Genomic DNA, 26,337 nt, shown 5'->3' with positions numbered 1-26,337 from the left:
TTTCTTAGAATTTAACCAGAGGTGGAACTGGCTTAGGTGAATTTTGATAATAGCGTGATAGTCAACGTGAGTCAAAATGATACCTAAAAACTAATCACAACTATAATGTAATTTTCCAACAAACATAAAGTTTATGTCGAAATGTAAATAAAGATTTTCTCATTACGTTAAAAAAAAATTCTTGTCACTTACAAGCTCTCAAAACTAGAAACAAAAAACAAGAAAATTGAGATTATTATTTTAGCTGCGCTACGCGGTGTTACTAGCATGCTTTAATTTAGAATAAATCGCAGGGTTACGATGTTGTTATGCACAATTTCAGAAAAAACTTAAACGGTTCAGCAATGCACGAAGTGGAAGCTCTCAAAAGGGAAAAAATCCTGATTTTGAAACGTTCATTATTGGAACCTCACCCGTATAAGTCTAAGCCTGAATAAATGGGTTGTCTAACACATAAAGAATTTTCAAATAGGAATAGTAGCGTCTGCGATTAGACCGTCCAAATAAAGGAACAAACTCTTCAGCTTTATAATATAAGTATAGATACAATTGAAATTTAAAGTTGCATAAATGGCAACAATGAATTTTGACAATTCAAATCGGAAATTCTTCAATTGAATTGCGTTGAATAATTCTCCACAGGCAGAAAGCTAGTCAATTTTTACTATTAAAAATATGACAATTACTCATGAATTAAGCAGATTCATCTTCTCAATCAATGTTATTTCTTTATCATTTGAATCTAAAACAAATTGTTCTGGTGAATACAATATCACCCATTTAGCCATCAAGTATCTTTACATCTCATCCTCATACCCGTCTAGAATGATAAAGCAAAATGTTAACAAGCTTTTTGACTTTGTTGATATTTCTACTGTAAGAAAAAATAACAAGGATTTTTACAAATACATCAACAAAAAAAAGGACTACAGAACTTAACAAAACAACACAAACTACAAGCTGAGCAATATGCTTCATCATTTCGTCAGCAAACAGAGCAAAAATGTAGACACACGAGTATGAAGTGTGTAGTTTCTGCTGTGTCAAGGAGAGTCGACTTGTTGCAAAACACAATATTGCACGACATATACTAGAGACAATTTATAAGTACAATACAACACAATGGATGTTGATTTTTTTTAATTATCATAATTAAAATTTAAGTGGATTAATCAATAATGATAAATAATAAAAAAAAAAAACCACACACATATTATAATCGAATTAGGGAACACAAAAAAAGGAGATATTTTGCGCAAAGGAAAATGCGAAACTACCAACCGATGACGACAAGGACGAGGACAACGATGAGGACGCAAATTACCGACCAAAGCGACGCGCCGCGACGCAACGAAACGAAACGCACGATCTATGAATGCAATGCAGTTATGGTTTGGTTTATGGTTTTGCACTTTGGTCTGCTCATAATGCCTGTGGTTGCTTTATGAAATTTATTTATTAAAATGGCCTTTGCTTTTAATTCAATTAATTTTCTCCCAATTGAAATTAATTACAATTACAATTTTCATTTAACAAAAGACAAAAAATATCCCGATTGTCGATAATGGAGAAAGTATTTTGTTTAAAACCTAAATTTAATTTGTCTAATATGTTTTTTGGCCAATCAAGAAGATTTAAATATTAAAGAAAACCTACCTACCTACCTACCTACCTTCTAACTCTAACTAAGGTAAAAAAATTGACAGGAAAACCTTCAAAGGCAATAGCGCGAACACGTCATGTTATCCAACGACTTTTTCAACTCCTCCTTCTATCAACTCCCCATCATATACCACATCTTTTGGCTATTCTATAATTAACTATTTGCCTCTTCAAAAACCCATCACCAAACAAAGACATCCGGTTCTATATCTTGGGTTAGCACGAACCTTCGTGCCTAACAGAAGACCGAATTCGACCGCTCGACGACGAACGCGTCATCGACGACCACGACGAACGTCCACTCTTTTAAGTTCGAATTCTTTGCTATCGTTGTCGTTGTTGGTGTTGTTGTTTTTGTCGCTGGAAGCTATCAATTCCACCAAGTCATGGTAATATAAGGAATTGCCAACCAATTATTTATCACTTTATCATAAAAGTGGAATTTATTTAGCAACTTTCATGGCAACTCACCATAAACCGTTCATAGAGTCGAAAAGTTCCTTAATTCCACCTGCTATTCTATTACTCCAAGCAGTAGGTAGGAATATATGTACATGGAAGTAGCTATGAGCTATGTTATGATGTACAACTTAGAGAAGCATTAAATACTCGGACTTCTTTGCAAACAGAAGCAGAGTAAAACTGCTCTCGAATATAATTCATAATTGCTACCCATTAATAATTTAAATGCCAACCCCCTTCGGGTGGTTTTATAAAGGACATTCCACATTCAAAGCTGTCATCCGGGCTAATCGAAAGTTCGCCCCCACTAAACGGAACGAAATGAAAGGAAAAAAAAGGATTCTTATCAGACTGCTAGTATGCGCGCTACACAAACCTATGCTATACAGAATGAAGAAGGAGCTGCTGTGTCCTTGTGTTCTAACTAGAACACGCACAAAAACCATATTTCCAACAATAAGCCAGTCAAGCCCCGTCAACCATCAGACCTTTTCATTATGCGCTACACAACGGAGCCCATTTAGAGAGTGAATATAAAAACACTGGCATAGCATAAAGGAAGCTTTTCTTCCGGTTAGATCCTAGCTAGCAGAGGTAGTTCGGGAAGGCAGAGGTACAGTTCCGTTTATAGAGACGATATTGAAAGAAAGATAGAAAGAAAGAAAAGCTTCTATATAGTAGCTCCAGAACAGCAAGGGCATATTGAAATGTTAGCATTTTGAGTTCTGCTTTCAATTTCGGGGCCATTCATGCGAAAATAGTATGCGGTGGGCAGTGGACATTGGACGGGTTTCAAGGGGGGTATAATGAATTAGGTAAAATGCCAGCAGATAACTTGGGCGGATGAAATGAGCTGAGAGTGTTTGTGCCAATGGCAATTACCATCGTCTTCGTCGTCTTCTTTTTCTGCTTGTTCGTCTTCTTTTTCTTCTACATCATCCTCGTCGTCATCGTCCTCGTTGTCCTGGCCATTAATGTTTTCTTAGGCTATTTTTGCAAAAACTTTTGGCTCTCTCTGATTGAGTTGGCCAACACGTTCTCAAACAAAAGCGAATGGGGTTTTTCCTTCTTCTTCTTCTTGTTTTTCTTTTTCTTCTCATTTTCTTATTTTTTTATAAGAATGACTTTTTATATAATGTTGATGGTTGTCTTTGTGGACCGAAGCTTGAAGGGTAGGTCAGTAATAGTGCTCGACGTTTAGGAGCTATTAAAAGAGGGTGTGGTGTTTCTTTCTTTGGTTTGATGCATTGAAGTTGGTGTGTGGTTCTATTTTGGAATTTGTTGTAAGATAGCCATTGTTTTGGTAATAGCTTTTTTTCTGCAAACAAATGCATCTTTATTGCAAGACAAATATATTCAAAGCACTTAATGGGTTTTTAAGTTTATGAACACACCCAAAAGGTAAAAATAGATTTTTTTTTTAATTTGACGAAACTTTTAAGAATAATCCATTTTTTAGAAATTCAAGTTCTAAAAATAAGGTTAATGAAAGTGTGACACACGAAGGATGGTTTTTGAACTTTTCTTTCACTTCCCTGTAATTTTTAATATTAGTGGATGTCAACAAATTAATAACTTTTAAGGTTTGAATTTTAGCAGCAAAAACAGTTCTTCCTGACCAATACAACATAATCGAAAATTAATTTAGTTTTTTTTTTTTTTGTAGAATTAGTGTCAGTGAAGCTCCTTCAAAAATAGTTTTTTGGATGCACTTAGAAGATTTATTCTGTTAGTTTTTTAGTGTAAATGTAACTGACTATCGAACTTCTCAAGCCCTCAAGCTGGCAACTTCTGTTAACTGAATGGAATTTGATAGTAAGACGCTACTTTTATCTGATGGTCAACATTTATCAACAAAACCCATGTTTGATCAGGTTCCTAGAAAAAAACTCATTTGGCCCCAATTACAACAATTCTGCATATCGATATATGTATGTAGCCTCGGAACTTAAAATAGGCCTAATCACGGAAGATTATTTTTCGAAACAAATTCGGATCATTTTTGTGTATTTTAATTCGCAATCAATACTCGAATATACGACGACTTTATTGACTTCTGAATGCCAAATACGTTCTAATGTTGTCAGTGGAATTGCTAGTTCCAAAAATCGAAAAAAACAGCTGGGTTAATTTTGAGTCTAGTACAGCACCAAGGTCAGAAAAATTAGCTTCTTTATTCAAAAGTGACGAATTCAACATACATCCATAATTTGTTATAAAGGGTTTGCGCTGATAGATTTTATCGGCCGTTGCTGCCATTTTGTTTTAGTGACATCTGTCAAAACTTTTGTTTATTATTCAGTTGTTTATGCCAAATCTTTGTGGCAAGTTCAACGACTGAACAGTACCTTTAATAGATATACATTTATTATCCAAATGAGTATTCGTTAACGCAACGCAAAAGTTGCGCGCATTGCACTCTTCACAGTCGACTCTTTAACGTTTGGTAGCCAAATTTAAGAGCGGTTCAGTAAACAATCAGCCAACACTAGTACGTTTAAAGAACGGAACATCGGCTTAAAACATCGCCGTGGTCCGTGAAAGTGTACAGCAGAACCCTAGGGAGTCTTTTCCTCGTCATGCACTAGAAATCGGCCTATCTCTGCGACTTGACGTATTTTGGGTCGGGACTTGGGCCTACACCCGTATAAGATCCAACTGACCCAATAGCTCAAAGTTCATGACCATAGACAACGCCGGTTGTTCGCCGACTGGGCTTCAAATCGTTTGGAAGCGGACCCCAATCTGGCCGAAAAATCATCTTTAGTGATGCGGCCCATTTTTGGATGAATGGCTGTGTTAACAAGTAAAATTGCCGTATCGGGTATATGGGACGACAACCCACGAGAGGTGAAAATACATTCTCAACACAGGCCATCGCTCAAATTCAACTGGATCTCTGTGAAAGAGTCATTGAAAATTGGACCGCTCGGATCCGTGCCACGGCAAGAAGCCAAGGCGGGCATTTGAATGATGTCATATTCCACACTTAATGGCATACATGCACCTTTCAAATAAAATAAATAATTTGACAAATTTTAACATCATTGGCATAGATAAGCAATGGACTTCTATGAAGGCTCTCTGAGGTACACCAGAATTAATATGACGCTATAAAATCTAGACGAAATCTATTTGTTAAGAAGAATTACATGACTCATTTTGTCAAATATCTTGCTTAAGCCTGTGAAGATCCTATCGACTTGAGAGTGTTTTTCGGATGCATCCTAACAAAACGTAGAGAATTGTAATAAATTAATAATTGAAGATTTGATTTTTCACAAATCCTTATTGATTTTAACATATTAGAGAATATTAATTAAAAGAAACTGTGTCACATACAAAGGATTCAAACAATTTGGGAACAGTAGAAAATTTCGCTATAGGATGATAATTCGTAACTTAATTTTTAGAACCTTTCTTATGGACTGGCTTTAGGTATCAGCTGAATATTTCCAAAAATCGGAGAACTTAAAACATTTTAGAGGCTAGTTGAAAAGAAGAAACAATGCATAGGAAACATAAGACGTACACTTTTTTTTTTAAATGATGGTATTTCATCAGGACTTAAAACATTTATTTAGCTTCTAACTATTGTCACGTACAGATAATTCTAAAATCAATAAATTCTAGGCGAACTATGCCTTTATAAAATATTCAAAATTTGTATAGTGAATTTTAACATTTTCAATAATGTCGTAACTTTAAACTCTCAACCATCATGTCTAATATGACATATCGTAAAAATGCACAAACTCGAATGGTAATTACTTAATCAAGTTAATTGAGGATTTTGGGTTTTTAAAACCTTACTTTTATTAGCAGTCAAGGTTGCTCCGTTATCGATTATTGCCTAGCCAAAGGTGACTGGCTTGGTATGGTAAAAGATTTCAACATTATCCCTGCTAAGTTTTCATTAGATCTTCTTTATTTGTGACTCTTGTTAGTTTAAATCCCAACTTATTAATTTTCAATAACAAAACGATAGTTATTCAAAATTGCGCTGGATTGATAAAAAATGCGATATTTATTGCAAAATCTGAATCAACATTCAATCAATCTTTCGCTATCGTTTGAGGATCAATCGATAAATCAACTAAGTCTATTATTACAACCATAAGAGAGTCAAGTGTCACCTACTCAGTAAACAGAGGCACTTTTTACAAATGCAGCTGGTATGATGATGCCCGCAGAAAAAGCAGAGAAATATCTTTTAAATGGTTGAAACTCTTTAGGATAACTAACAATTCAGCCTTGAAATATCTTTATCTGCTGGTGAATTCTTATAAAAACCTATTTCTCTATAAAAACTACAATATGTAAACTCTTAATATGTAAACAAAAAATTTACGAATTTTGGGTAACCGAAACAGATCGAATGTTTTTCAAATCAGTATTGACATGATGGGCTCATATTTCGAAAAACTTACAAAAGTAGATCCTAACCAATCTTACATATGTTTTGCATTACCTTTTATTTACATCGTAGAACTAGACACTCCTGTAGAAATTATATTGAGTACAGAATGTTCGCAGTTGACTTAAAGCTTCAGGAAAACAAGTTGACTATATGACTAATAACAAGCAAGTAAGGAAATTTTATTTATGAAGAAAAATATACAAATCCAATGAATATATGACTGAATAAGTTCTTTAACATAAAGTAGAATTATGCAAAGTTGTTAAATTGAGATGATATACTTAAAGGTAAGTGTTGCATTAAATAATTCATTTTAACAACTCCGTTCTCAATGCCAGAACTACTTTTTGCCTTAGAAAAAATGAAAAACAATAAATCTTCTGGTTTAGATAGCATCCCAGTCGAGTTTTTGAAAAATGCCAGCTCACAATTTTTAGAACGTATAGAACCGAGTGTTCAACAACGAAGAAATAACAAAGAATTTCAAAGAGTCATCCATTTAAGCGATCTATAAAAAAAGAGATCCTGATCTCCCAAAAACTACAGAGGTATCTGTTCTCAATTCATTACGAAAACTGTTTACTTAGATGCTATATCTTAGACTTGTACCTTGGGTTGAAACAAACAAAGTTGTTTTCAGGCTGGGTTTCGAGCTAACCTCTCTTTAGTTGATCAAATTTGTACTCTAACTTATGTCGATAAACGTTTTTTGGATAAGAAAACTAAGATTTTAAAGGTGCCTTTGATACTATAAACAGAAAACTATTACTTTTCAAACTAGCAGGTATTGGATTATCAACAAAAAGAATATAAGAGAAACTTCTTTTAAATACAACAGCGGTAGTTTCTAATGGTAGAATATCTTCGCAGCAGTTGAAGACAGAAGATGGTGTACCACAAGGTTGCATTGTGAGTCCTTTGCTCTTTTGACTTTTTATTAATGACATTGGAGACCGTGTTCCAAGGGGTGTATATTATGGAGATTTGCTTATTAAGGTGTTTTATATGCGGATGACTTTGTCATTCTAACTGATAATCCGTCAACTCTACAACTGCAAATTAACAAATTTAACCAGTATTGCAACTCTTGGGATCTTTAAATAAATACTTCAATGTCAATGTTCGAAATCAGCCATTAACTGCATTTGGTCGATTCAAAGTATTAGATGCAACAATTAAAAGCTCACTCTGTTTTGCGAATGAAGTGTATGGTTACGAAGTATGTAAAGACTTTGAAGTTATCCAGCAATATTTTTTCAAACGTGCATTTAAGGTCCCTTTAAGCACACCCAACAATGCAATATACATATGTCGAATCTGGACTACCCACAATTTTCTTAAAAAACCTTGAGGCAAATGCGAACTATATCGTCAAACTTTTAAAGAGATGTGATAATTATCTTCAAAGAAAAGTACTCATGATTGCACTTCAGCGTTGTTACAAGCCGTTCAAATAATATGGCATTTTTTTCATGGAAGGATGAATTCTATGACTGCATCTAAGCAATTGACGAAAAAATATTTCAAAAATCTCTGAACCGTGCTAAAGAGTCCATGTCAGGAACGATATACAGCAAACTGAATGATTGTTTGGCGGGACCTAAGTATTTCCGACAAGAATTTACAGTTAACGAGATGTATAAAACAAAATTCTAATCTTTGCAACCTTAATTAAATTAAAAACGTTTATCACTTCCTAGCAAGATTTCCAATACTCCAAGAAATTTTGAGTGGTGAGTGTGGTTGGGAAGTTCTTATCCGGTTTGTTACTGAAGCTATCGCTTACAGAAATACTTATGTAAATTTCTTTTAAAATTGATTTATTATTTTGTTTTAGCTAAACTAAAAGCCCATCTTTCAGTTAATATTGAATCCCTTAATCTACCATTACTCTTTAATCGATTAATTCATCAATCTTTTAAATTTAAATACATTTTTGTCCTTTGTTCCCGTTTGTGAACTAGGGCCTCTCAACCATTTCTGTGTGCGAGTACTGTTGTCAGGGATGAAAGGGACCTACAGTTTTAAGCCGAATCCGAACGGCAAATTTGAGAAAATATTTTTCATGACAAGAATTACTCTTGGAGAATTTGTCAATTCCTCGCAAGAGGCAGTACCCGTGAAAAAAACTTTAGAAGGCATAGGCAGGGATCAAACCCAAGACCTCTCGCATGACAGTCCATCGCACTAACCATCATTCCAGGGGTACTGCATTCAAAATTTAGAAATGTAAATTTTAATGTAATAGTTATAATCGGTAGACGGCTTTTAAGCCATGCTCGTAAATCTTTTATATTGAAACATTCGTACTTTATATGTTCAAAAAATAAAGATAATAATAATAATTATAATTATGTTGTAAAAAAGAGAGACTCTAAGAGACTTTCATTTGCATATTTCTTCAGGTGGAGATGGACCTAATACTCTGGTATAGGTATTGACTAACAAAGATATCAGAGATATTAAAATGGATTCCCAATTTAAAAATTTACAAATTAAAGGCTTGTCAAAAGTTCGTTTGCCATTTCCCTTAAATACCTAAGTGAAGTTCAATTAATGTGGCTCTTAATTTAATTTGCATCTAATTTATCGTTCACTTCTTCCATCACTTACCTTTCTAACGACCCTCGGAATAGTACTTAAAAAGAGATTAATTTTCTCAGCAACAGTTCCTATTATTCTGATTATAAAAATGTCATTCGTACCCGTTGCTACCTCCTTCATCTATGTATATGTATGTATATCAATAAACACAATTATACACATCGCAATATGCCTATACACATACACATATACCTTATCCAATACTTATACCGGAAGCAATATAGAGAAAGAAAAAGTTTCAACAACAAATTGGCATTTGATGTTGTAGTATGGGTACCTACCTGTCCCAAAAATATTTACCCTTATAATCTAAAAATTGGAAGGAAAAACAGTCATTTCTTTATTCAAAATCTTTGTTATTCTTATTAGCGTGATAAATTTTAAAGCCTTTAATAAAGAAAGGCATCTGATCAATAGAGAAAGGAAAACAAAACAGAAACTTTTTAATGAGATTTGACAAAACTCTTGTTAGTGAATAAGAACTTTCATTTCCTTCATTAATCGAGATTTCTTTTAGGCGTTTTTTCTCTCTGTTGATTTCTTTAATGTAAAGAAAATATAAATAAGAACTTTCCCCGAGAGTTCAATCTTTCTCCATGATTATAAAGATACTTTTAAAGACATTTCAAAAAGTAAACTTTGTTTTTTTGTGTATAAGTTCACAAATTCACATGCGGAAAAATATTATATGCTTTTATGACTTAAGTCCTTAAGGCAATAAGTATCTCTCGAACATAACACCTTTTGTCACTTATTATTCATATATGCGTAGCATTTTGTATTTATACTCATGTATTTAAAGCTGTGTGATGAAAAACTCTTTAGGCTTTCGCAGAAAAAGAATAAAATTATAGATGGCGCGGTTGTTGTTTAACGAGGGAAGTCGTGTCGTCGTCCGTCTTTAAAATTGTCAACAAAAAACTGACTGTTCTGAACAATCATCATTTCGATGGGATGCATTTGTGGTAATTTGCTCTCAGCCAGCATTTCAAAACCAAAACCGCCAAGGTCAAAAGTGACCAAAATACAGCAACTTTCTACGAACACCTATATACACAATAATTATAATCCGATCCTTGAAAATCCCACAGAAACCAAAGAAATGTCAACTTGGGTTGAAATAATTAATATTTATAATTACGAGTAGGACATCAGCTGCAACAAAGGGGTCTATCTCTATTATACAACTTACCTAGTTTTCATTTGGCTAAATGAAACCAACATAAAATAATATTTCATAAGAAAGCAAACAGATGCTTTTGATTTTATTATTTTTTTTTTCTCTCAGCTTTTAAAAAGGATATTTGCTATAAAAAGAAGAAGCAGAAATGAGTTCTTAGCAAAAGGAGAGAATTCCAAGAGAACTTTTAGTGGATAGGAAAATATAATGGTTTTTGTTCTGCTTCATATATATATGTATGTATGGTATACCTTTCACCAATCTCGTGTATATCCACCCAAAGCCCCGTTCCTACCAAAACATCAGACATTGTGGGATCATAGAATCAATGTCGTGACTTATGTAGCTATATTTCCCGCCTTTTGACATTGTTAATGTCCTTTTGTAGTTTCTTTTCTCCTTGAATGGATTCAACAATGAAATACAAAAACAAAGCAAATTGAACAAAAAAACAAAACGAAAACAGGAAAGAGGCATGAATATTAAAAGGACTTCACAAAAACAAAAAAAAAAAAAAATGGAGAAAAGAAAGAGGTAGGCCTCGTGTTGAGCATTAAATTCATTTTTTCATATCTTAAGGCTATTTTAACAGCTTTATATACAAACATACATCTCTTCATACATGTAGAGATAGCTAAAAAATTTGTATTTTTCTTTGACAAATAACAAAAAGGAGAGGAGAAAGGTCAAGTTTTGCAGACGTTTTTCAAAGGTTGAAAGGTCTAGAACGATATTAAAGGCTCTAATGAATTGAAATGAAAAGGGTTAATTGAAGCGAAAGGTTATATAGGAAAGTTTTAACGCTTTTCTTAATAATATTTGATTAGGTTTGTTGTTTGCTTTGTTTTTTTGACAAAACAAGCATGTTTCTATAACTGATATTACCAAAGAGATTATAAGGATATTTTTCAAGGATTTCATTTTATAACGTAGGTAATTTAATATTTTTGTAGCCTTTTGGGGGTACAAATAGGATAGAACAAGGGTTTTCTGGTTAATTAATGTGAGGTTGAAGTTATTTACATAACTTTTTCTTTAGGTATCTTAATTCTATGTTCTTGTATCCACTTTCAATAAGGAATACATTCAATCTTAAATCTTAAATTGTTAAAATTAGTAAAAAGCAATAAAGTTTCAGGTTCTAAAGATTTTGAATTCTTACCTCATTTGTGTAGGTAGGTAGGAGGAAGGTTCAACAATACCGACCAAAATTAATTTGGGTTAAATTTATATTCTTCTTTGGATAACAACTTGTTCCTGAAATGACCTATAATATGATTGTTCGAAGAGATTATGGGTGGAATTGAAATTCCAAGCAAAAAAGAAGGTCAATCGACTGACTTTTTGTCGTGCATGAAACCTTCTGCAAGCTTTTATAAATAAGATTGAACATTTTCAAACAAAGATAATACAATAACTCTTAATAATTACTTTTCAAGTGCTTACGCGAAACGATTAATTTTAATACTTCATAATTATCCGTATCAAGATATCCATACATTGTAATATGAGGGAAGGGTTTTTTGGTTTTTTGATTTTTTTAATTTGCATAAGTACGAAAGTTTAAGGTCTTTTATTGTGTTGTTTCCCTTTTTAACTTTAACATGAGAGACATTAATCTAAGGGCAAATATTGGTTTCCAAAAGAAAAAATCACACTTTATCAGCAGTAATTATAATTATAAAAAAGGTATTATTAAATAGTTGCAAGGAAATTTTTATATTTTTAAGCTATACTCCACCCAATAGCTCGTTAGAATTATATGAGGACACAGAAATATTAATTTTTTTATATTTCTAAACTTAAAAACGATCAACATGTTATTATTCTTGGTGATTTTAATCTGCCTAATCTTTGATGGATTTATGATTCAGACTTTCTTAATCTTATTCCATTTAATATTGGCCTGGAAAATGAATGTTTATTTGTTGATTCTTTCACCTCTTTTGATTTAGTTCAAATTAACAAGTATAAGTGTAGAAAGAACACTTGATTTGTTATTTGTAGATAAAGAAATTTGTGTATCAGTCAATAATAGCCTTTTTCCTATTTTTTTCAATTTCAATTAACAATTAGCTTAGCTGAATTCAATGTTATTAACTTGTTAAAACCAATTCAAGATCGCATTAAATATAACTTTTCGAAAGCTGATTTCAATAACTAATGCTTCAAACAGCAATACTTTCCCAATTCTTGGAAAGAAGCTTAAGTTATACCCATCATCAAAACAGGTAAACATTAAGAAAGTCCCCAAAGTTACAGGCCAACTAACCTTCAATAAAAGGTGTACCACTAATTTTTACCAATTAAACCAATTATCATGGTCCGATATTGAACAAAATATTAAGTTGGAAATCTTATATACAGGAAAGAGTTAAAAAAGCTACAGCAGCTCTTTCCTTTGCAAGAAAGCCATAGGAAGCAAATGGGGTTTTCAACATCGCATAACCTACTGGCTATACACATCGTATGATGGTGGACTGCACTGTAGAAAGTTACATAATACGACAAACTCAGCAGAGTCCAATGCACTGTATGTCTCTGCATAAGCGGGGCATTGAGAGCCACAGCAGCGTTAGACACTCTCCTCCATCTGACACCCCTTGACAACTAAATCCGCAGGCACGTTAAGCTAACCTAACCTACAGTCCAATTAGCCTTTTAAGTAGTGTAAGTCCTTAAACAAAAAAAAGGAAAGTTTACATATCTGTGATAAAGAAATTTTACCAGACCAGCAATTTGGATTTAGACAATTTCACAGCACCTCTCATCAAGTTAAGAGAATCTGCGAAATTGTCAAAAGAAATCGATCTCTTGATAGATCTAGTGGAATGATCATTTATGACATTCAAAAAGCGTTTGATTCGGTCTGGCACCATGGCTTGGTTTACGAATTGTTACATTATAAATTTCCACCTCACTTGAGTAGAATTGTTCAAAGTTTTCTGTCTAAACGTCGTTTTAAAATGCATTCAAATTGTTGTGTTTCTAGTTTATTTGAATTGAATTTTTGGTGTTCCCCAGGGTTCTGTACTTGGGCCAATCTTATACAACATTTATATTTCAGATTTTCCGCATCTTGAAAATTGTGAATCAGCAATATTTTCTGATGATACAGCAATACTATCATCGCATAATTTCAGTCTCAAGATTGAGACGAATCTCAAAAATGCAATTGAAGTATTGGAACGTTATTATAACAAATGGAGAATCAAGCTTAACTTGGAAAAAATGCAAGCTATCTTTTTTTCAAGAAAAAGAAAAGCTTGCTATCTTCCAAGTAATCAACTGCAAATCAGTGGTATAAACGTTGATTGGGAAAAATCAGTTAGATATCTTGGTGTATACCTGGATTCTAAGTTAACGGTTCAGGAACATATAAATAAAACACTGACAAAAAAAAGTGCAGCCATAAAAATGCTTTACCCATTTATTTATTTAAAGTCTCTGTTATCAATAAAAATTAAATAATACTGCACAAATTAATTTTCCAATCTATATTTCTGTACGTATGTCCCGTTTGGGGAGATTGTGCAAAATGCCACATACAAAACCTACAAATCTCGCAAAACCAGATTTTAAAAATGATGTTAAACCTACCAGGGCATTATTCAACACAAGAGATTCATAATAGAGAAGGTGTTGCATTAATTTACGCAAGAATTCAAAGATTAAATGAGCGATTTATGTTGAAATGTAGTTTTGCTGAAAATAGTCTCATTAGTGAATACTGTTTATAAAAGAAGAATTTTAATGTTCTTATTAAATTCCTATATAAGAATTATATCAATGAAATTAAATATAAAGTTAGATCCAATAGCAAATATTTCTGGACCTTTATAAAAAATAAAAAAATATCTAATGGAATACCAAAATGTATGCAGTATTCAGGATCGACTTTAAATCATCTGACTGACATTTGTAATGCTTTCTCTGAGTTTTTTTAAATCGAATTCTATCGATTCAAATGATAACTTAATTTTTCTGATGAACAGTCTTTTCGCAATATAAACATAGGACACTTAAGTAACAGAAGTACAGAATGCATTAAATAAGTTAAACGAAGATAATAATGTTGGCCCTGATGGAATTCCCCATTCTTTTAAAAAAGTGTGGTTCCACTTATTGCAAAATATTATTCATCTTTTTTAATAACTCACTTCGTCGTGGGTTGTTTCTTCCTAAATGGAAAACTTACTATATAATACCAATACATACAAATGGTTCTAAACAAGACTTTTCTAACTATCAGCCTATTAGTAAACTACATATGTGTGATACCAAAGTTATTTGAAAAGATAATTTGCGGAAAAATAAAATTTTTACTCAAAGAAATAATATCTCCTTTTCAACACGGTTTCGTTTCTGGTAGATCCACTTCTACGAACTTAGCTATTTTACTAATTATTTAGTGAATGTTATAGAGAAGGGTCACCAAGTGGATGTTATTTACACAGATTTCGCTAAGTCATTTGACAGGGTACATCACCATATTCTATTGAAATACTTTAAAAATAAGGTTTCATTCTAATAAACTTAACTGGTTAAAAACATGTAAGTTTGTTGCCATCTTATTCACAAACTTAGCCACCATAATAACTACTTTTGCCAGATCTCTTCTACCGTCTCGACACTTTGCTAAAACACTCTACATACATATTTACATCTAGTATTAAGGATCTTACTTTTCAATATTAATATTTTATTAATTTATACCAATTTTCAATCGTATGTAAATTGTTCAATAAGTAGTATCAAAGATTTCAAAGCCGACATAATTGTTGATTTAGGTATATTTATTAATATTATTCTTGTTGTTATTTTTTTGTTAATAATGTTTTTATTTATTAATTTAATTATAAAATATAGTTCTTTACTGCATCAACTTGTGTCTTTATCAAATTATTGGAATCATTTTTATTCCACCATCGAAGTTTCAAGCCAAACAGTTGAAACTTACAATCAAATTATTGGAATCATTCTTATTCCATTATCGAAGTTTCAAGTCAAACAGTTGAAACTTACAAATCAACAATTAAGATGGAAGAAATAAAAGTTAAATTCTGTTTAACTTCAGAAATTCGGGAAAAACAAACTATTGTTAACGTCAAAACTATTCAAATTTTGAATCAAGAAGACATTTTTTCTTTTCCAACTGAATATCAACCAATCCAAAAACATGGTGAATTGGCTAAGCTGTCCATAATCAAGGGAGCTGTGAAGAGGAAAATTAAGAAATAAGAAGTTGCAAAGTTTATATTTGGATGAGGAAGGTAATGTTGTTTTTGCTGGTTATTATTTAGAGGCAATAAGCACAACCCTCTACCAATAACCCTATGTCTAGTTTTGAAAATCCAATCCGATCTATGTCAAATAATATGGTGCTAGAAAAATTTTCAAGTAAAAATCAAAATGCAAGGTCATGGTTGAATTTATTTTTGCTCGAATGTCAGAGATTACAATTAAATGAATAAACCTTGGCATTTTTGGGAATCATCTTTTTTAAATACATTTATAGATAAATCATGGAGTGAAATTCATTACGCGTTTTCTTTTCATTGGTTAAATGGTCCATTTTTGGATTTTGCTATAAAAAAGATAAATCTTATTATTGATGTCAATCCAGACCTTAGCATAAATTCTCGAGTTAATTTTATTGTATTGGCTTTACCAAAATTTGTAAGATCGAGTTTACATAAAAAAGAATTAACAACGATCGAAAAACTTATGTCTAATTTGCGACAACTCGATTCTATATCAAACAATAATACACAGCCTAGCAAATATAAAACAGACATAAATAGACAAAAACTGAATTTCGTATCATGTCAGATTTGTGAGAAAGCTGGTTTCTCAAATAGATTTTATTCAGAAAGCGTATGCAGAAATAAAGTAAGGCAAACTAATATAAGATTCTCAGAGTCAAAAAACTTGCAATTGCGCTTTACGATTCGGGAGCCAATATATCATTAATTAATTATACATTTTATACGAAACTACAATTGAATAACAATATAAGCGGGATTCAAATGATCAAAACAATAAGTGGTCTTACAGATGACCACGGCGAAGTAACTGTTAGATACTTTAAAAATATTTAATATACAAAAACAATTTTCATTTGTAATAATAAAAAGTAATTTTTTTGAAGAAGATTTGTTAATCGGTCTGAATTGTATTAAAGAGTTTCGATTATGTCAAAATGAAAATTTAGAAATTTCAAAACTTGATTCGTATTTCTGAAAATTTTATATGTAATCAGAGCTTGATTTCAACGTTCGAAAATAAGAGCAATTATTTAAATAATATCCTTAACAAATATGATCTTGTTTTTGCGAAAGAAAAATTTGATATCGGTACCGTAAAAAATTTCGAAGCAACGATAAGATTAATTGAAAACATATATTACGAGAAAACCATATAAATCTTCCATTCCGGATAAAATAGAAATAGAATCACAAATAAAACAATTATTGACAGCAGGACTTATTGAAGAATCATATAGTCAGTGACTTTAGTTTATAAGGAGGAAGAGGGAAAGAAATCACGATTGTGTATTGACTATCGTGAGCTTAATAAAATAGTTGTTCCTGAAGGTCAACCATTTCCTCGAATTGATGATCTTGTTGTTCATGTGGGAAAGTGTGTTTACTTTACGAAATTAGATATCAATTCAGCTTTCTGGTCTATTCCGTTGAGAGCTAAAGATAAATACAAAACCGCTTTTGTGACACACCATGGTCTTTGGCAATGGTCATGCTTACCTTTTGGTTTAAAATCAGCTCCTGCTATATTTCAAAGAATTTTATCAAGTTTAATTAGAAATAATAACTTAGATTCTTTTGCAATTAATTATATAGATGATATATTAATTTTTTCACATAACTATTCTGACCATTTAAACCATATTAAAAGAACATTACAGGCTTTACAAGACCACGGTTTAAAGTTGAATACAAATAAATGTAGTTTTGCACAAAAAGAAGTAACTTATTTAGGACATAAAATATCAAATAATAGTATTAAACCTATTAACGATAATTCAATTGCTATAAACGATTTCCCTGAACCAAAAACAAGAAAACATATAAGACAGTTTTTGGGCAAAGTTAATTTTTATTTAAAATATATTCCTAGATCTGCAATGACTCTAGAACCTTTACATAACCTCTTAAGAAAAGATGTAAAATTTGTATGGTCAGATAAATGTAAAGACAGCTTTGAAAAAGTAAAAAAAAATGTATGTACAACACCTGTTTTAGCGATACTCGATCCAAATAAACCAATATACATTTATACGGATGCTAGCATAGAAGGAGTTGGTGCAATTTTGAAACAACCTCAAGAAGATGAATCTGTTAAACCGGTATTTTATTTCTCACGAAAACTTAACAAATCTCAGAAAACAAAAAGAGCAATATATATTGAATGTTTGGCAATAAAAGAAGCCATATTATATTGGCAATATTATTTAATAGTCGTAAGATTCAAAATATTCACTGATCATCATGAGCCATTACGTAATTTCAACATAAAAAACTGCAAGGACATAGAATTACTTCATATTTTAAATTTAATGTCTCAATTTGAATTTGAAATTCATTACAATCCGGGTAAAAACAATTCAGAAGCTGATTGTCTTTCAAGAAATCTAGTACTATCAGAAGAAAATGAAAGTAATAATTATTCACAAATAAAAATAGTGAATCACTTTATAATACAAAATATATTGGATGATCAAAAGAGATTAACGTGTGAAAAAAATGATAAAATACAAAATACCATTATGTACAGAACTTTAAATAATAGAGAGAAAGTATGGTTAACAGAGGAATATGGTATCTTATTACTTAAAGAAATACATGATTCGCAAGGCCATATTGGTTTCAAACAAATGATATTAACAATTACACCAACTTTTTACTTCAAAAATATGCACAAACATATACAAATAATTTGTAGGACTTGGGAAACATGTAGGTATTAAAAATAAAACAAGATTCGGTAACTTCAAAGCTCCGTTATCTCAGTTAGGTCCAGCATCAGTACCATTAGAGATAGTAATACTAGATACAATAAGAAGTTTTTTAGGAAAACAGATACTCAAAAAAGTATTTAAATTTGATGGTAGATCAATTAACAAGATATGCATTTATTTCTACGTCAAAAACACAGTCAGCAAAAGATTTTATAAATCTTGTAAAGTCAACTGAGAATAAAGGCAACATTAAGACGATTTTTGCTGATCAATACCCAGGAATCAATTCTTCGGAATTTAAAAATTATTTAAAGAACAAAAATATAAATTTAATTCTCACAGCAATAGACTGTGCATTTTCTAATGGACAGAGTGAGCGAACAAATCAAACTTTAGTAAATATAATTCGTATAAGAATAGACCCTGGTCAGTAATTGCTGATCAGTGTATTTTTGAATATAACAATACCATACATTCTTCAACGGGTTTCTCTCCGAATTATTTATTAACAGGTGAAGATAACTCAATTAACCCAATAGAATTAAATAAAAATACTTTCGAAAATTTAAATTTCAATAGATCTGTAGCAATACAAAATGCAAACAGATCAGATATCATAAACAAACAGTATTATGATAAACATGCTAAAGAAATTGATTACAAAGAAAATTATTTAGTTTTTATTCAAACTGGTAACAAACTGAATAGAAACAAATTAGATCCAGTTCAAATGGGTCCTTTCAAAATAAAAAAAAAAGATATCTAATTCCATTTACGAGAAAGATTCTGGCCGAAGAAAGAAAGACTTGAACATTTTTCATAAGAGTAAAATAATTCCTTATTCTGATGAAGCCTCTCGGGGAAGGGGGGATGTAAGTCAACATCATGACACCTTATCTTACCACAAAGACTGTCCTTTTTTATTAGCTCTTTTAGATCTATACGCTTCTTTAGATGATTTAAGAAATCGTTTCTTATTTCGCGAAAACACTTATAGAGTGAACACGAACCAATGAATCGAAGTGTTAAAAAAAATGAATAACTTATCAAATTATATTGACTTTAATTTGCATATTGATAGAAATACATTAAAATATACGCTAAGTCTATTTTTGTTTAACTTTACATTCTTAGTTTATAAAATAATGTTTTAAATAAAACTTATTTAATTCATGAGTCTATTTGAGTATACTGTTTACTTTAATAGATGTGAAATATAAATAAATAAAAAAACTTCAAATATATCCTCTCTCTTTAACAGATCTAGCACTTTTAATACAAAATTTGGGAAATCAATGTGATTTTTTTTTTTTGGAAAAAAGTTAAACAAATTCAAGTTTTTTCGGCAGCGGCTTCTACTTTGCTTTAAATCAGGATGCAGGATGATTGTTTTAATTGCAATAAATTACATTTTTTATAAAAAAAAACTGCGAATCATTGTTTTTACTAAATTATCAATTGATTTTAAACATTTTTTTAAATCTGCTTTATTAAGTTAAAGTTAAGCAAGTATATGGGACAAATTTGTGTTTTTTGTTGCATTCGAACATTTATTTTAGCATCAAAAAGATTTTTTTTGTAACAATAACAAGTAACCTGTGAGCAAGTTATGAAAGTATTCGATTCCATGGCAGGAGCTTTTATTTATTAAAAAAAACAGGGTGATCTACCATAATTTTGATCCAAAACTAAATTATTTCCATTAGTTATGGAATACAATTTTTTCGCAGTAGCACATTTTGTGGTCCCAATGTTCCATCAAGACCTTCTTGATTCTTTCGGGCTGTATTTCAATGATTGCTTAAATGATATTGGCTTCAACTAATCGAGAAAAAACCGCAGGCTTTAAAAATCCATGTCATAAGTTTCAATAAAACAAAAATCGGTTACCATCACCTTGCAACGTCCACCGTACTTTATATTCGAAGAAAAATAGTCAAATTGTGCCATCCACTGCTCAATTCTCATTAAACCTTTCGCTCCGTGAATATGTTTTTTCGACATTCACGCGCAGGCAAACTCAAGACCCTTATGTTTCAATTTTGTTTCCTAAATTAAGAGACAATTTTCTCAAAGTTTTTTGTCAAATTCAAGCTAACCTAATTACCAAGTTAAAACAAATGAACCTTGTAAGCGAATAATCCCATTCCTCCAACATGTGAGACCCCGTTATCGGCAAACAAATCACTTTCTAGTCTGTTCACACTGTACGACACCATTGACCATGCGTGCATACCCGTCTCAAGAACTTTTAAGGGTGGATGCTTAATTTCAACCAAAACTTAGTTTTCAAATAAATAAATTTTTGGGCTACACAGTATTCAGTTTGGAAACAACCTTCTAACATTTCAAAATCTTCTTTTTTCGATAAAAATTTGTTCTTTAATTCTCCCTTAAAATGTTTTAAGATCGTCGAAGTTATACTTTTCCTAAGGCACTCAATTTTGGCACATCAGTCTTATTGCTTTAAGTTGCTACAAAATCCGAATACTTTTCTTTTCATAGTTCTTAAATACGAGGTACGGTTAAAAAGTTATAATTAAAGTTGGCGCACATATTAAAAATGATATGGTTTATCTACATTCACATCACATAAAAGTCATTAACATGTCACTTGAGAGTCATTAAGTAATAACCCAACTCAATTTTTAATGAAGCGGATTCGGAAATGATTCCTCTGGAGGATAATGTAAATCCGATTCATGTAATTATGTCGTAAATATGACATAATTTTAATCCTTTTAAAACCGAATGAATCCTGTAAAGTGTTTACTTGGGCGTATACGCTCTCTTTTTCTTTATTGATTTCCTCATCATGTTACCTTACGAATGGATGGTTGGAGCAACCACACGTGGATAAGAAATTAATTGTTAGGACTTCAAAACTACTGTGAGTCAAATCCATGCGAACGACACTCAAATTAATGGTTTGTTTACTTAATTTTGGACACAGTTAAGAACAGAATAAAGCGTTCTATAAGAAAATATCGATTTTATACATTCTTGCATTTAATTTCCATAATGTATTTTTAACGTATTTAATGTCTTAGCCAAGGTATGAATCACCCTGTATTATGAAACATTCATTATTTGTTTGCATTGATTTTTTTTAATTCCCAAAGTAAAAAAAAATGTTAAGAAAATGTAAAACTGAAAAAACAAAGAATAATTAAAATGATGAAGGCAACTCGTTTGCCTATAAGTATACATCCAGCCTGATCCAACCTTTCCTACCTTTTGCATTCGGAATCTTTTGTATGTGATCTAGTTGACAAAATATTAATTTCCAAATTGAAGGTGAGCATATTAATTTATGTAATGAATGCTCACGATGCAATTCTCGTTCCATTTTTGAAATAATAAAGTAATCTCTTAGCAAAACATTTTACAAGTCATTGCAGAAAAACAATGAGCGAACATAAAAAAGGCATGTTTATTAAAAAATTCAAACGTCTATATTTACCTCCTACATGCAATTTATTAACTTACAAAATGTATGAATCTTATTGAAATAAATCATCAAAACACATAATCAGAGCCTTAAAGAACAAAACATTTTGACAGTTGTTCTTCCAAAGATGTCATTGAACAAAGATAACGGAATAATGACACTATGATGAAAACACAAAAAGAATAAGAACAATAGGAATGTCACTCTATTCATGAGGTAAAAGGTAAAAATGCCAACAGACCCGTTTATTTTCGTTGGGTATCCGTATCCTCTGAAAACAAAATGTGAAAATAGGTACTGATTGTGTTGTTGTTTCTCTGTGGGAAAATTTAACCCTGTTTGCAAAGCACACATCAGAGAGTTTTATATTGACAATTTAAAATAAAGATGTGGTTTTTGTTGGCCTTCATTTCAATAGAATGGAACTTTCTTTGACTTAATAGGCTTTTAGACCAGAATAACTTTAGGTTGACTAATAAAGGCTTTTCGACTAAAAGCGACACAATAAAGAAAAATAACACACTCTTTACAAACATTAATCCATTTATCCAAATGAGTGATTCGATTGACTTGAATGTCGATACTCTGTTTATTCCAGCCATTTTTAATAAACTAAGGATTCCAAAAAAAACTAATCAAAAATTAAACGTTTAATTGAAACTATCAAAATTTATTCCAATTTAATTAAAAAACCTCATAAATCACGGCAAAAAATCAAAAACTATGCTGAATTTTTGGAACATCCATCGGAAATTTCGAAAAGTTTTCGAAAGCTACTATCAGCATATTCTAGTTGTTTCCCTTATAATTGCGGCTTCTCTTGGCTATATTCATTTCGAGATACAACATCACACAACTAACAGTAAAGACTTGGATCAATGGAATGATTTTATACAAATATTTAACGAACAAGAAGCCTTATTCATCTTTCCACTTCTGCTCCTTTTGATTGTGGCAATGATTGGATTTGTAATTGCAATAAATTTGGAATCAATGCGAAACTACAATAATCTGACATATTTGGAAATTAAAAAACGTTATGCTGATTTTCTTTTTATTCAATTAATAACTCGTATTGAACAAACTGAGAAGAAACATTTCATTGATAGAAATATAATCGCAATTGAATCGTTTATACATGCACATGAAGAATTGCGCAAAACTATTGACAAATTTCGTATGGACACAAAGCAATTAATGGCATTATCGGAATTTGATGAACTAGTTTCACCGGAAATGCTCTTTGCTGATGAGGAAATTCGACATTCACGATTTGTTGATTTATCAATGGAAGAAGATGTTGTAAGGGATTTGGCCTCTTCGTGATTAAAAAATATAGTGTTCTCAGTACGTTTGTTATTTATGTATTTGTATACAATTAAATTCTGTTTACACTTTTTGTGTTCGATAAATAAAAAAAGATAAAATGTGGAATTTGACAGACTTTTTTAAAACTAATGCCCAAAAAGTTTTGAACACACATTTTTGTAAACAGGAGATTTTTTTCAGATTTTTGATGGATCACTCTTTTGCTTACATATCAAAGTAATAAAATTATCTGGCTTTTAAGTTAAAAAATGCGTTTGGACAAATATTAAAATACGTGTGGCAAGCAAAAGATTGCATGCACAACGTCTTGGACTTATCATCAGGGGAAGTTTTCTGATGTTTTAGTATGGCCTTTATTACGAGTGTCGTTCAACGATCGATGCGATAAATGTCGAAAGCATCGATAATAAGTATTTTTGGTATTATGTATCTTCAACGACAGAGCTTCTTGTTACTGTGAACAGTGAACTTTGGGATTGTGAATAAAGACTAAATTTTGACATATGAGTTTATTTCACTGATAATTCATGTAGGGAAATTGTTTAATAATTAAATGTGAGCAGTTGAACTTTATAAAAATATAATGCAAGCAACAAATTGACTACTTTTCAGATAGTTAGCATGATTCTCAGCTAGTTTTTTGATTGATTCAGATGACGATGAAATAGCAAGCGAAAGGATGGATAGAAGTAGAAGTTATGACATGTTGGTGATTGCCAGAAATAGAAGGCTTTTGAGGGACGCTTTGAACCCTCTAGAACTTGAAGAAAATATGTGAATAAATAACATGAACATATTCACCCTTATTCTATTAGTCGTTTTGCTAAAACGCCAATAAAAAGACAAGGCTCTGGAAACAAAAATTGGAACTTTATTGAAACGATTATCGTCATAATGCTTAGAAAAGTGAAGAACGTAGAGAACACTGCTCTTTTCGTATTATTTAAACACCAAAACGTGGTATCTAAAGCTTTCTCGTGTTTAAGGCGTTTAAAACGACTACCGGAATAAGGGTGATTGTTGTCATGTGCTAATTTATTATTCTTTGAAGATTTTTGAAACACTTCAGGCTATCAAAGCTAGCTTTTGTCCAATTACTTGCTGACATTGATAACCATCTAAGGCCAACAAAGCGAATAACTTCGATTGCAAGCATCATAAAATTAGCTGCCGCATTTCGATTCTGCTCCCATGGTTCATACCAATTTAGTGTTGGCAACGAATATTGCCTGGGACTTGCACAGTCGACCGTATCCGTCGTGCTAAAAGAAGTGTTAAACTGCCTCGAAAGAGTAATTTTCGCTAAACTTTATTTTTATGAGCGCAGCGCAGATCTGCCCAAACCTATCACAAAAAGCTTTAATATTTGTTTAGTTTACAAATGATGTAAAAACTACCTCAATCCATTTATCACAGGTGCGCATAGGAGGCCCAAGACTGTTTAGCTCAGCAGTAAACTTTTCCCTCCTTTTTTTTTTGCTAGGACTTTTCCGCAAATTCTTTAGCGATGTCTGGATTCGATTCCATTAATGAAACAAGCTTTTCTAATTGTTTTTTACTGCTCACAACTTTTGCCCTGTGAATAAAACAATATTATTTTGGAAATCAAGTCAACAAATTAAAAAAACAGTACATTTGTGTTCAAAAAATTATACCCGTTGTACGCAGTCGAACAGAAAAATGCAGATGACAACGATTCACAATAAAGTTTCACAATACCAAAATGTATTTTCGATGTTCGACTGTCTATAAAAGTCTCTTATCGACAGAAAAACGACACTAGCAATAAGGGACTATATCATTATTTTGGAGTTACCTTATTGCGAAAAAGTTATCACGATTTTAAGTTGAAAATGCTTCTAAAAAAGTTTAAAACGCTTCTGACAAGCAGAAGGCTGAAAGTAGAAACTCCTAGGGTGGAATCGGCTAAGGTGATAGTTGACTATCATTTTGTTGATAGTCAAATTTGATATCTTTTTAATTCCGTCTGAGTAAGATGATTCAACTCAATTCAATTTGATTGAACAATTTCTAGTTCAAATTGTCAAAATTCGTTGTGGCCTTGGTGATATTTTAAATTGATTCTTATAAAATATCTAACAAAAAGTATCAAATTGGCTGATTTTAAATAAAATTCTTACTTTTCTTGCTTTTTTCGAATATCGTAACCTTTTTCGGTCCCAGGAATATGTTTTTTTAAAGAAACAACGTGAACTAAGACATTTTAAAGTCGTTTGTGTAAACGTCTGGTAGCTCTATTTGGAATAAACATATTTGTTTGAAAATGACACTTTTATAGATGTCTATAAGGTATTTTATAAATGCATAGCCGGAATTAGGGGAGGGCAACCGGGGCCAAACAATAGAGGCTTAGAAAATTCAAATTCCAACTACTAAACACTAGTGAACATCTTTTTTTACCTAAAGCCTACAGCACTTTATACATACATGATTATTGAATTATATTAATCTTAAATAACAGAAATCATTCATCTATATTTGTTCACTCCAATCACCCAATCAGGGAAATATTAAAATTTCAAATAGAACTACTTCCAATTTACTACACATCTTCAGGGAGTACCGCATTCACTTAATGGCTGAGTGGGGTGGTACTTGCCCGCAACCTTGGAGGTTGAGTATTCGATTCCGTGTCTCGACAATTTTTTTATCATATATATATGTATGTGCATAAAATTGCTGTATATGAAGAAACGGTCTTCTTCAATTCTTGGAAAAATCAATTATTATTGACTAAATGGCTATTTGTCCATCGGCTGCTTACTTCTTTGATTTGTACACATTTTTCACATCCAGTACAGAGTGGCATCGAATTCTGATTGAGAAATTATCGGAGAAGAAAAGCGGCCAGTTTTAAGTCTTGAAAAAGCTCTGCGACACTCGTTATTCTTGTCGGAATAGTGTTTTAACTTCGTCAACTGTGAAGAGATTAATTGAAAAATTCATGGAGACTGGATCCGTTGGAGACGCCAAACACACTGGTCGTCCAAAAACAAGCCGTTCAAATGTGAATGTCGAAGCAGTGCGTGAGAGTTTGCTGACAATCCAGAAACCTCAATTCGACGTCGTGGACAAGAATTGCAAATTTCAAGAACCTCTCTACAGCGTATACTCACCAAAGATCAGTGTCTTCATGCTTACAAAATTCAATTAACACAACAATTGAAGCCTAATGACCATGGACAGAACATCAACAAATGGACCCTGATTTTTCAAGCAAAATCATCCTA

The 26,337-nt window shown here is 31.8% G+C and overlaps 3 protein-coding genes across 5 annotated transcripts in view; 2 read left to right on the top strand and 1 right to left on the bottom strand.

Annotated features, from left to right (window-relative positions):
- Positions 1-26,337, top strand: part of LOC129948266 (calmodulin-A-like) — a 290,047-nt gene that overhangs the window by 135,578 nt on the left and 128,132 nt on the right. The gene's annotated exons all lie outside the window — the stretch shown is intronic.
- The window catches only part of LOC129948258 (ATP-binding cassette sub-family F member 2), a 380,395-nt gene that overhangs the window by 288,647 nt on the left and 65,411 nt on the right, over positions 1-26,337 (bottom strand). The gene's annotated exons all lie outside the window — the stretch shown is intronic.
- Positions 22,357-23,191, top strand: LOC129948268 (uncharacterized). Its single transcript, XM_056059201.1, has one exon. The coding sequence runs from the start codon at positions 22,481-22,483 to the stop codon at positions 23,081-23,083; it is 603 nt and encodes a 200-aa protein (XP_055915176.1). The 5' UTR covers positions 22,357-22,480; the 3' UTR covers positions 23,084-23,191.

This window comes from Eupeodes corollae, chromosome 2 (assembly GCF_945859685.1).
Source record: "Eupeodes corollae chromosome 2, idEupCoro1.1, whole genome shotgun sequence".
In the NCBI taxonomy this organism is placed as follows: Eukaryota; Metazoa; Arthropoda; class Insecta; order Diptera; family Syrphidae; genus Eupeodes; species Eupeodes corollae.
Note: the sequence above shows the minus strand (reverse complement) of the source record. Positions and strands in the feature narration are given on the sequence as shown.